Source organism: Pleurodeles waltl, chromosome 7 (genome assembly GCF_031143425.1).
Source record: "Pleurodeles waltl isolate 20211129_DDA chromosome 7, aPleWal1.hap1.20221129, whole genome shotgun sequence".
NCBI lineage: Eukaryota > Metazoa > Chordata > Amphibia > Caudata > Salamandridae > Pleurodeles > Pleurodeles waltl.
In genome coordinates, this window is record NC_090446.1 from 1,345,564,010 (window position 1) to 1,345,576,856 (window position 12,847).

The 12,847-nt window shown below is 46.1% G+C and overlaps 1 protein-coding gene across 1 annotated transcript in view; it reads right to left on the bottom strand.

Annotated features, from left to right (window-relative positions):
• The window catches only part of PPP1R12C (protein phosphatase 1 regulatory subunit 12C), a 615,622-nt gene that overhangs the window by 30,689 nt on the left and 572,086 nt on the right, over nucleotides 1-12,847 (bottom strand). The window contains exons 20-21 of the mRNA XM_069201799.1: nucleotides 11,145-11,195; nucleotides 9,852-9,902 (exon numbers count right to left, since the gene is read on the bottom strand). Of these exons, the coding sequence (XP_069057900.1) occupies nucleotides 9,852-9,902; nucleotides 11,145-11,195 (102 nt within the window). The remainder of the gene's footprint in view (nucleotides 1-9,851; nucleotides 9,903-11,144; nucleotides 11,196-12,847) is intronic.

Here is a 12,847-nt window from a genome sequence, read left to right on the forward strand (position 1 = left end):
TGTGCCTGCCTGCACCGCTAGCGTGACCCCCGGGTCACTCCATTAAAACCAATACAAAACAAGACGCCTGCTTTGCACACTGTACCCGGCCGCCCCTGTGCGGTTGAAGGTGTTTTGAATGCCTACTTGTGTCCCCCACAATGCTGTGCCTCATTTATTGCCTGTGTGTGTACAACAAATGCTTAACACTACCCTATGATAAGCCTACTGCTCGACCACACTACCACAAAATAGAGCATTAGAATTATCTAATTTTGCCACTATCTTACCTCTAAGGGGAACCCTTGAACTCTGTGCACACGATCTCTTACTTTGAGATAGTATATACAGAGCCAACTTCCTACACCACACTACCATAAAATAGAGCATTAGTACTATACACTTTTGCCTCTGCAAACCAATTAGGGATCCACTGGACTTCTTGCACAATGTACTGATTTTTAGTGCACCATATAGAGAGACAGCTTCCTTCAGGCATAATGAATGGGGATGGAGGAAAGATGTGTAAGGTCTTTAAGGAACCTATGTGCAACAGGGGCACTTGAACAAAGAAGGTTGATCAGGCAACCTCAAAAAAGCAGAAAGATATGACAATACCATTTAAGAGGGCCCAAGGCTGAGACCTGCAGGACCAAGAAAAGGTGATCTCAGCGAGGGCCAGAAAGGGGTCAGACTTGTCTGTGCACTGTGCCACAAATTTCATACAATGGCAGGTGTATAACGTTTTGGTGGAGGGACGCCTGGCTGGGCAAGATTACATTACAGACTTTGGGAGGAAGGTCAAAAGCTGTCAACTGCCACCACTCAATCTCCACGCAAGAAGGCGGAGAGTTGACAAGTTGAGGTGCAGAACCTCTCAGAGGCAGATAGATTGGAAGACTGATGGACATTCTCAATAGCTCAGGATATCAGACTCTCTGTACCCATTCAGGAGCCACAAGAATTACTTGGGCCGGGTTGTTCTTGAGAACTCTGGGCAGAAGTGGTATGGGAGGAAAGGCATACAGGAGGCCTGAATTCCACTCAAGATGAAACGGGTCTCCCAGCGATGGCCACCTTGGAAACTCCAACATGCAAAACTGCTGATATTGAGCGTTCTCTGCATAGGCTAACAGATCCAACCAAAGCTCTCCAAAGTGCTGAAAAATACCTTGTGCCACCTCTAAATGGGAATGCCATTCTTGATTAGTGAAGTATTTTCAGATGAGTTTGTCCTTTCTAGCGTTCAGAAATCCCGCCAGATGCTGAACCACCAGGGATATGCCCTGCTGTTCCAGCCACATTCAGAGACACAAAACCTCTTGACAAAGGGTCCACGACCCCACCCCGCCCTGCTGTTACACTGCTACATGGCAGTGATGTTGTCCATGAACACCTGCACCACCTTTCCCTTGATAGAGGGAAGAAATGCTTTAAATGCTAGTCCGCTCCATCAGATTGATATGGAGTCCAGATTCCGCCGGAGACCAAATGCCTCTAATCTCCACCTCTCCCAGATGGCCACCCAATCTCAAGTGTGACGCACCGGTCACTACTGTCAGATCTAGTTGGGGAAGGGAAAGGGATCTGCCTTTTACCAGATCAAGGTTTGTTAACCACCACTGCAGATCTTCTGCAGTTCCCGCAGAGATCTGGACCTTGTCAGAGATTCCCTCGACGCTGCACCTACTGGAACTTCAGTTCCCACTGCAGAGCCTGCATATGCCATACAGCATGTGTCACCAGCAGGAGGCAATCAGCCTCAGTCATTCTCACCGAAATCCAGGATAGAGGCTGAAACATCAGTATCAAAGCCTGAATATCCTGGACTCTGAAGGATTAGCCCAAAACTGCACTGTGTCCAGAACATCTTCAACGAAAGAGCATATGAAAGGGAGTCACGTCTGACTTTGGCACATTTATAGTGAACCCCAGAGAAAGCAGGAAGTCTGACAGTCTGGAGGTGGGAGACAACAGTCTGGTGCAAGTCCACCTTCAATAGTTGGTCGTCACAATAGAGGAAGCCTGAAACCCCTGATCTCCTCAAATGAGATGCAACCTCCGCCATTGGGAGGGTGTACACCGAGGGTCGCTGGCAAGGAAAGGGGAGCATGGTGAACTGAATGTGCTTGTGGCTTACTGTGAATCACAGGTAACGTCTGTGGGCAGGCAGGACGGGGAAACGGAAATAAGCATCCTGCAAGTTCAACTCTACCATACAGTCGCCTGGGTCCTGGACAGATAGGACCCGAGCCAAAGTAATCATCTTGAGCTTCTCCTTGAGGGAGAGATTGAGGGACCGAAGGTCTAGCATAGGGCGGAAGCCCTTGTCCTTTTTGGAGACCAGAAAGTAGCAAGAATAACAATCACAAAATACTTATGGCACAGGAACCCTCTCTAGGACTCCCTTGTCCAAGAGAGCCATAACTTTCTTGCGGAGAAGGGGCAAGTGATCCTCCGTCATCGAGTTGTAGGATGGTGGTGTAGAAGGAGGGACAGTCTTAAAGGGGAGGAAGAAGCTGCAGGACATTACAATCTCTGACATAGTTAACCCCACTTTTTGCCTGGTGTCAGTGTGTTTAGACTGTAGTACATTGGGATCCTGGTTCACGGGTCGCAACAGCAGCTGGTCGAACAAGGTTCTGACTGACTCCAACTAAGGTTTCCCACATGACTTCACCCCTATGCACCTGGGCTCCCTGGTGTAGGTACTCCACTTGTCTGGGTATCCACGGGTGGGGGCACTATTCAACTTTCCTAGTGCCACATGATTTCCTCTGGGAAGGGTCCTGAACCCTGAAAATTCCAACCGCGACAAACCTATGTTAGCCTATGGGACACCTCACTCGATAACTACTCTGTGCCTGCAAGATTTCTGATACTTAACCTCTGGTAATTCCATACTCCCCCAGCCCTTGGGATGCTAACAACCTTACCTTGGTTGAGCACCTCCAACCTTACACCACTTTTAGTGTATGGTCTCCTCCCCTCATCACCCCCACCCCCATTCCTATGCTTTTCTTGCGTGTATATTTTTTGTGCAGATATTTCCAAGTGGAGATATACCAACGCTAGTGTAGTAGTAGTGTTGTAATAAGAATACTTTATTTAGGCAGCATATGGTGTGATTCTTTCTTCATTCACTGACTGACTACTGTGGTACTGTAAGTGCTTTACACCCCTCCTTGTTAAGCCTGAGCGGTCCTCCACAATCTCACCTAGAGAGCTTTGGCTATCTAGGCACCAAAACATTATCACTAAGGATTGCCTGGGCTGAGTATAGGGTGACACCATAGTTGTACACCATAAACTGAGCCAGCCTCCTACAGTAGCCCCTTCGGACTAACTGCAAAACCCACCTAACGTGATGGATTGGCAGCAGAGTAGGTTATGGCGACTCCTGTCACCAACTGGCTCATGATGAGGGAGAGGCAGACGAGGGAGGTTTAGAGGCTGCTGCCGTGTTAGGGTGGTGGTGTGGGTGGGCGGGGTGTGGGCTGTCAAAACTGCTGGCCATTTGTGCCATGAGAAGCCCCAAGGATATGACCATGGCCTGAGAAACCTTGAATCGCTTGAGTGCAGAGTCTGCGTTATATCTGAAGAGACGTGTGCCATCAAAGGGCATGTCCATCTAAGAACCTTGGACATCCCCTGAAAAGTCTGAATTCCTCAGCCAGGCGTAGCACCTCAGGACCAATGTCCATGAAACTGCTCTGCCTAGTGAGTCGGCCGTGTGCAGTCCGCAACGGATTGTGAACTTTGCTGCGTCTCTCCCATCAGAAACAGCCGGAGATGGTACCGCCTAGGCCTCCTTCGGGACTTGTAGCAGAACTTGCAACCGTGTCCCGTAGCATGTGGGACTAATGGCCCAATAACATGCAAAGCTGGCAGAAGTAAACATCTTATCAATCAAGTCCAACGTTTTGGATTACCTATCCAGGAGAGTGGAAAGGAATGTGCCCTGGGAGGTAGGGGCTTGGCCACCAAGCTCTCAGGGGCAGGGTCTCGTGTCAAGAAACTTGAGTAGCCCGCGGCGGGGCAATCTTCCTATTCACAGGAGCCCCTGTGCTGGGTCTGGATGCACTCAGTAGGATGTCCATGAGGGCCTAATTAAATGGGTGCAGGAGTTCAGAGTGGAAGCTCCCGGTTGTAGCACTTCTGCCAAGGAATTAGTCTTGACAGCCACTGAAGGCAACTTAAGTTCCAGAACTTTTGCAGTTCTTCTCATCAGCATAGCACAAGTCACTCCCTCCCCCGTAGCCAAGTGGGGGAGAAAGCATGCCAGTATCCAGTCCCCTGGCCTCACCCAAGTCTTTAAGCCAGTACATCAAGCTTCATGGGGTTGGTATTCTAAACAGTCCATCAACACCTTCCATTCATCCCCAAGGCCTAACCTATAGCAAGAGGGCTCAGGATCTGATCTAGGAGGCAAGGCTCCTGGCAGCGTTAGAGCTGTACGACCCTCATCCGGCTCCAAGTTGGAGTCAGGTATCACAATGGTGATGGTGCCACCCTCTGATGCCGGGCGGCACCAGGAACATCGGCATTGGAACCAGAGGCGGGGACGGTCAGGGTTGTAGGAAAGTGCCCCTTTTGGCATGGTTACCCCCCCCCAAACGCCAACTTTTTGCCTGAGATTGATGCTGACTTAGAGTGTGCTGGGATCCTGCTAACCAGGCCCCCAGCACATGTTCTTTCCAAGAACTGTTCCATTGTTCCCACAATTGGCACACTTCTAAGTCCCTTGTAAAAGGTACCAGTGGTACCAAGGGCTCTGTGACCAGGGAGGGTCCCTTAGGGGTGCAGCATGTATTGTGCCACCCTAAGGGACCCCTCACAAAACACATGCACACTGCCATTGCAGCCTGTGTGTGCTGGTGGGGAGAAAAACCAAGTCAACATTGCATCCCTCTCAGGGTGCCATGCCCACAAACCACTGCCTGTGGCATAGTTAAGTCACCCCTCTAGTAGGCCTTACAGTCCTAAGAAAAAGTGCACTATATCATAGGTGAGGGCATTGCTTCATGAGCAATAAGCCGCTACTGTGCCTAAGTCCATTCTTAGACAACGTAGGTGCAGTGTGGCCATACTGAGTACATAGGCTGAGAGTGTCATTACAAACTCCATAGCTCCATGATGGCTTCGCTGAAGTCTGGGAAGTTTGGAATCAAACTTCTCAGCACAATAAACCCACACGGATACCAGTGTTGGAGTTATTGTAAAATGCACACAGCACTGACCGGTCTGTGCCAGTCTGCCACTAACAGGCAAGTTTCTGACCCCATGGGGATGAGAACCTCTGTGCTCTCTGGGGTCAGAAAAAAAGCCTGCTCCGGATGGAATTGCTTCACCCCACCCCCCTTGCAGGAACTTTAACACTTGGCAGTGTGCCTCAAGGGATCAGGCCTCCTGTTACAGTGCCCCAGAGCATTACAGCCAGTGGAGCTGCCTGCCCCCTGGCCCAGGCCCCACTTTTGGCGGCAGGTCAGGCAAGGTGACCAGAGCTGAAGTGACCCCCTCCTTGAGGAATTCTCCATCTTGTTTTTGGAGGGCAGGGACCAATAGGGTTAGGACTGTGTCCCCCTCCCCAAAGGGAGTGGACACCGGAAGGGTGTACTCCCCTCAGGGACAGTAGCCATTGGCTACTGCCCCTCGACCCCTGCAACACCCCTTAATCTAGGATTTAGGGGATCCCCTGCACCTCACTGACCAGATTCCTGGTGACCTCAAGAAGAACGACGATAGACTGCTAAGCCGAACCCAGCAGTGAAGATTCCAGACAACAAATGATTTGGCTGCAACCCTACCGGCCTGTCTGCAGGTTCAAAAATCCCTGATTCAAAAAGGCAACGCATCTTGCAGGACCAGCAACCTCTACAAAACCCCAGAGAGCTGCCTGCCCAGCAGAGGTCCAAAAAATCTTGGGGACAGCGTCCCTGTCCACAAGAAAATCTCCAAAAGGACTACAGAACCACCCCACATCCGACAGTCCTGTCCACTCTGCACCCACAGCCCAAGTCCAGGTGGCCCACCGGACCAGAAGAGGTCCCCGGGGAACTGAGTCCATCCTGGGTTGACCACTCCTGGTCAACACAACAACACATGCAGCCTGAATCCAGAAGCTCCCCGTGTATCCTCAACCTGAACTAAAGAAGCTTCCTGACACCTAAAAGTACCCCTGCACCCGCAGCCCCCTGGCCTTGGGGAATCTGACCGACAGTCCATAAACATCTCCTTCCTGTCCAGCCTTTGGTTTTCCAGAACGGGCCCTCCTGGACCCAGCCTGCAGCCTCTTTGTAGCCCCCGGGGTTCCCTCATTGAAAAGCATTGGGCATCCACTGCGCTGCTGAGTGTTTGGTGCTGACCTGAAACTACCCCCTCCCAACCCAGGTTCTGACCTAAACCCCCAGGCCTGTGTTCTGAAACCACAGGTACTTACCTGCAAGCTCTATGCAACTTAGTCCCCCCCAGTCCTCAGATTCCACTGCAAACCAGACAGCAACTTTGACCTCTGCACCTGGCCGGCCCCGTGTTTTCAAGTGGTGTGCTTTTGGGGTCAAGTTGAACTTTGATTTGTGGACATCCTAACCTCTGAAGTCTGGAATCCTACGTTGTGTACTTATTTTCTGTGCCAACACTCATACCCCCGCCCGACTCTATGGACTCCTATGAAAAACTGCAATAAGTGTTACTTGTAAGCTGTTTTAAACAGAGTACATTTGATCAACATGTTTGATACATACTTACAACTATTTACCTGCAACTGAGATCCTTTGATTCTAGTGATAAAGTAACCTATTTCTGCTGTATAAAAACAATTGGCCTGGAGCAAGTCACTGAGTGTGCCTCATTTACCGACTGCATGTGTGTACAAGTGCTTTGCACTACCTTCTGACAAGCCTAAATGGTAAATGGTCGACCACACCAACACAAAAGAGCATTAGTATTATCTAGTTTAGCCTCTGGGGAACCCATGGAATCTGTACACACCATACCTCATTTTGGTATAGTTTATACAGAGCCAGCTTCCTACAGGAGTGATGTGGCAAATGCCGATCCAGATCCAGGGCTGGATCCTCGGGTGTCCCCGAGGGCAGAAAAAGCCGCCGCCAAACCCTAACAGGCCCATTCGGACTCTGTGGGTTATGAAGGTGCCCCAACAGTTTCGGGATGCCCACAAATGAGACTGGCCTCTGACTTGGGAAGGAATCACTTCGGCTCCTGAAACTCTGGGAGGCGCTGAGTTGGCCCAGGCTGTGCAGAACGAGGCCTAGAGTGTCAACAGTCTCTTGTCTCATCTGCTGACGGACAAGGAGAAGTCAAAGAACACTAAAACTTCTTGGACGTATGCCTCAAAGCACCAGACTGCCTCAAGGACTTGGAATGGGACAACGACGATGGAGGACTCCATGACCTTCCTCTTGAACAAGATCTCTACTTGTGCAGAGTAGAGCGTCAGGCCGCTATCAGCTTCAAGGACCGCTCCCTCAAAGCCTTCGAATGCATGGCCCGACACCTGGAGCATGACTTTGGGTCGTGGTCACACTCCAGGCACCAAAGACATGAGATGCGGATCAGTCACTGACGACGTCCGATGACAAGATCCACAGCACTTGAAGCCGGTCTTTCTGGAGAACATTGACGCACCTGGAGTAGAACACATGGAAAATTTGACAAAAAGTAAAAAATAAAAAAAAAGCCAGTAAAAAGGGACTGAGGGGTAAACTCTTATTGGATCAGCGCTTGCTGGTGAAGAAAAAAAAGGAACAGACGTCAGCACGGTGGTGGCACCTATACAAGAACTGCAACATTGTATATGGAGCTGGAGACTCCAACGACGGACACTGAGCAGATCAACTTCACCCAACAGCGCGCGCAAGGGTATTGCTCACTTAAATCTTCCAGATACAGTGTGACACTTGGGGAGAATTCAAAGATCAGAAATCTGCAAACAGAAGTCTATCAGATAAAGCCTTTTACAAGAAAGACATCTGGCAAACAAGTCTAAGCAAAGGATCAAAATGTACAAAATGTAGAGAAACTAATTAGGTAACTCCAGTTGACGTCCTATTGAGTAGTTGGTTGATACCTCAAATATTTAGATACAACTGATTTCAAATACACTTGTGCACGATGAATACATAAAATTAAATGAATTAAATGCAACATAGCACCCTATAACTTACAATCTTCCTTAGGTATGGCAAGTTACAAAGCAATATTCCATATTCTAGGTATAAAAAAAAACATTTTTTTTAAAGTAATCCGAGCAACACATGATTAAACCTCAGCCACTCTGTACTAAACAAGTAATTGCAGAATGTGCAGACCTGGAGCAAGAGGCTGTTTCTCGAAGAGCACCAGTGAAACAGACAGAAGCATGCCCAATTTCTCCCTGCTGAGAGACTGAAGATCTGGATGAAGATGATATGTGACAGAAGATCCTGTGCTCATTGCTTGGACAATGTTTTCCTGCAAACTGAGCAGCCTTAATATGTATGCCCCTAAGGAGTGCCCAATGTTCCAGCAATGCAAGTAAAGTGACCAGAGCCAATGAGACAGCACTGAGCACCAAAATGCTGATAAGCCTTCCATTTTTTTTACCAAAAGCCATTCACTTTCATTTGCTCCATAAGCACTCATTGTTGTCAGAGGCAACTGGCACCACATAATTCTAGGGGGGCAAAGTCTTGGAAATAGAAAGGGTTACCGTTCACTGTGCACCTCTGGGGCTCGTGATAGACCTGCTGCCTGATCATTAATCTATTAGTCGTTCTTGATGCCATGATGAATTAATCCCCAGTGACCACTGCAGGAACCTCAATCTCAGCATCAAGTCAGAGACCTCAGAAACTTGACTGCGTGTGTAGTCTTTTTGTATACAAATAAATATATTGAGTTCTTTGTGTGCTGGGCCCTCCATACCAATAACATTTTACTGACAAACTGGTGTTCAGGTTTGCAAGGATTTCACTTTGACAAAGTCACACTGTGAAGGGCACAGTGTCACCACCCACAAAATGCAGTGTCTTTGTATAGGCATAGATCACCTAAGCACTTGCAACAGACCGCTAAAGAGGTCAGTAGCCAGGAGCTAAAAATAAAGACTGTAGTTAGCAACAATATTTTGTCTTGTGGGAGAGAAACATGCAACAAAATGGAATGAGGTTGCTCATTCTAGGCTATTTCTACCAATAACGTATTCATCTGAATGAGCTAAGTGTATGTTCCTTTGGCCTTAAGTAAAAACACAGCGAGAGCACATTATACATTTCTGGAACTAGATCTTGCAAGTTCGGTACATTTCTTGCTGTTAAACTGGAAACCACCAGTCTAACACTGGAGAATGTTTAGAAAAGAAAATAATCAATGAAACTTCCAGAAGTGGATAACCAAAACTGACCCGATGCATTTATTTAGTCCAAAATATGAACATTGTACACTGGGTACATAAAGTCAGGACAAATAATTAATTTGCCTAGCAGAAATACTGAACCTTGCTCTTACATAGAGCCATCTACACCTGCACTATTCTTTCCACTACAACAATGTAGTGGAAGTGAGACCAATACAGATGTGATCTTTTGGGGCTACTTTTGGAAGAGGAGAGGCACAAAACATTAACTTTTAGATGCTAGCAGCTTTGAGCTGGTTCAGTGAGCCCAGGCCTTCCCAGTGTGCACTATCTAGCACAAGAACATTCTAAAAACAAGACAGGGGAGATCTCTGGTGGATCAGAAATGATGCACAAAGTTGGGCAGTTCTTAACTGATAAATTGATTGGAAAAAGCATCCACGTGCTCACCCTTCATGCGATGTGGAATGCTTTTGTCAGATTAGTCCGGAATATGAAAATTGATATACAACGTTACCTTTAGCTCTTCCTCTAGCTCGGCAGCCTTTCTCTCCAATGCTCGGCGCTCCTAGAAACAGACGCAGGCATGTTAAGTTTAATTACTGAGCTACAAACATATTAACATTAGAAAGATATACCACACCTCCGACACAGATCATGTATACTATGTTGGCTACTACTGCAGTACTCCCAGCAGCACCTGCCACCAAGCTAGGACAAATGCTACCCCCCCGCCTGCCTCTCCCCCCAAAAAATACACATTAGGTACATCTCTTAAGCACACAATACCAATCAGCTAAATTATGATTTCCATAAAGGATGGACACTGCCAATATAACATGTTATAAAAAAAAAAAAAATTATAACACTCATTATGTTAAGAATGCACAAGACCTTTCACATACATCCAAAACACTGACAGGACATAAAATGGGCCACCACTTAACAGCTTGTTAAATCAACTCTGAGGCCCTCTTCAAACTCACAGAAACCCACTAGACCATACATCACATATATGAACTTCACAACACCAACAATAGATGTGGCTATGGAGACAATCGTCTCAAACATGAAAAAAATGCTAAATTGAACACTGCACACATGCTTTAATAACTTCAATATCGACGTACATCTGGCACACATCCAACACAGGGACATAAAAAAATCATACTCTGACAACTCAAAGAAATAATCAAACTGTAGTACAAGCCATCGCCAGCATATCTAGATGAAAACCTTAGAATCATAAGCAACATAAGAGGGACAAGGCCAAGACGAAATCAAATATGACCACAAATTCTATCACTTAGACAATGGAAGGCAAAAAGTGACAACAGAATGGCAGCCATCCACACAGACATGTACTCTGCACCAGAACAAGCATTTTTGCTGTACAACTTCAGAAAACAGGATTAACTGAATAGTGATAGACATATTTTCCATGCTGCAGATAGTAGAGGAACATAACAGGATTAGAAGATGTCTCCACAATTTTCTAAGATGCTGTTGCCTCAAAGGCTGATCATGCTGGAACAGTCAGTGACATGTTAGGTTTGCCTTTTCTGAAAGCAAAGCCTAGTTGGGAGTCCTGTTACCCAGGCTGCCCTCTTGCCCGATATTAGTGACTTAATCCCTCATTTACTACCATCACTTCCATGAATCTACTGGCTTCCATATGGAGCGGAGCAGCTCTTTACCTTGATAGGAGTTATGGTGGAAGACAAACTCACGGGTGACCACTGGCACAAAACAAGGAGGAAAGAGGACCAAAAAGCAAAACGAGAAAAAACTGTCTAAAAAGCATACTTACAAATCTTTCAAGTTCCAGTAAAGCAGGCCTTTCTGTGTAGCGCTCATGTCTCTGAAGAAAACAGACAGTGGAAGCAAGGCATTAAAATTCCTTTCTATTAATGGTTCTGAGAATTATTTTTATGCAGTATTTGTGCAACAAAGTGACTGTTAATAAAAATAACAATTGGGAAAGTAAAACAGTTAAGGTCAAAATGTTAAGTACACCGTAATGAGTTATAGACTATGTAATGCTGATCCTAGCTACACAAATTAGACATGGAAATATTTACTGCAACATATTAAGGAAAACAAAATATAGAGTAAGTTCATATATGTTTATGTAACTTTGTAAAAGGAGTATTAAGGAATATAATCTGAAGTAGAATATTTGCACTTAACACTTTTTTAAACAGCTGCTCATCAAGAACTTAAATGTTGGAATAAATGGTGTGTATACACAAATTATGTATATTTAATAAAGTGTGCATAATGGGTAACTTTGTAATATGGTACAATACTGCTATCGACGGGCTCTGGTGGCATCAAAAACAATGCCATGAGGCAGGTTTAAATGCTGTAAAGCTTACCAGAAAAAGCAAATTCAAAACCTTAGTAACATTAACTGTCATGTATTTCTATATCACATGATCATTTTGGGGGTACATCACAAAGTTGTTTTCAACAAAGTCCAGATAACAATGCGCATGTATTCAGATTAGCAGTTTTGGGGTGACCTCTACTTCATAAACTGTTGATAAATCAATGGTGCAGGCGAGTGGAGTTAGGCAATTCTGTGGCCCCAGCATTAACCACATAATTATGGCTTGACCACGTTTGCCACAATTTGCAGATTTCACAAAATGTTTCTTCTAGCTCAAATAAAAAAAAACTGCTGGAGAATGTGCCACATAATGTATCTTCCATAAAAATTTAGATAACCTTGCATAATCCTAGTGGTCCTGCGGATTGTAAAACTGTGTAGCATAGTTCGGAGATTATTATTATGGTGAAACCCACATTTCACAGGAAACTAAATTATTACCCACATATCTGTGAAATATAGGATATATATATATATGTATATATGGAAAATGTCACTTACCCAGTGTACATCTGTTCGTGGCATGAGACGCTGCAGATTCACATGCTGTGCATTATCCTACCATCTAGTGCTGGGCTCGGAGTGTTACAAGTTGTTTTTCTTCAAAGAAGTCTTTTCGAGTCACAAGACAGAGGGACTCTTCCCTTTCGGCTCCATTGCGCATGGGCGTCGACTCCATCTTAGATTGTTTTCCCCGCAGAGGGTGAGGTAGGAGTTGTGAATATACTAGATGTGCCCATGTAATGGAGTAGGTATGTATGTACATAATGTGTATTAAAATAATATTTATTTACAAATTTACAATTTTCATTCAACTAATAACGGCTACAGGCTCCCGGGGAGGTGGGAGGGCGCATGTGAATCTGCAGCGTCTCATGCCACGAACAGATGTACACTGGGTAAGTGATATTTTCCGTTCGGTGGCATGGGTAGCTGCAGATACACATGCTGTGCATAGACTAATAAGCAGTAACTCCCCAAAAAGCGGTGGCTTAGCCTGTATGAGTTGAAGTTGTCTGAAATAATGTTCTTAATACAGCGTGTCCTACTGTGGCTTGTTGTGTTGCTAACACATCTACACAGTAATGCTTAGTGAATGTATGAGGCGTAGACCAGGTGGC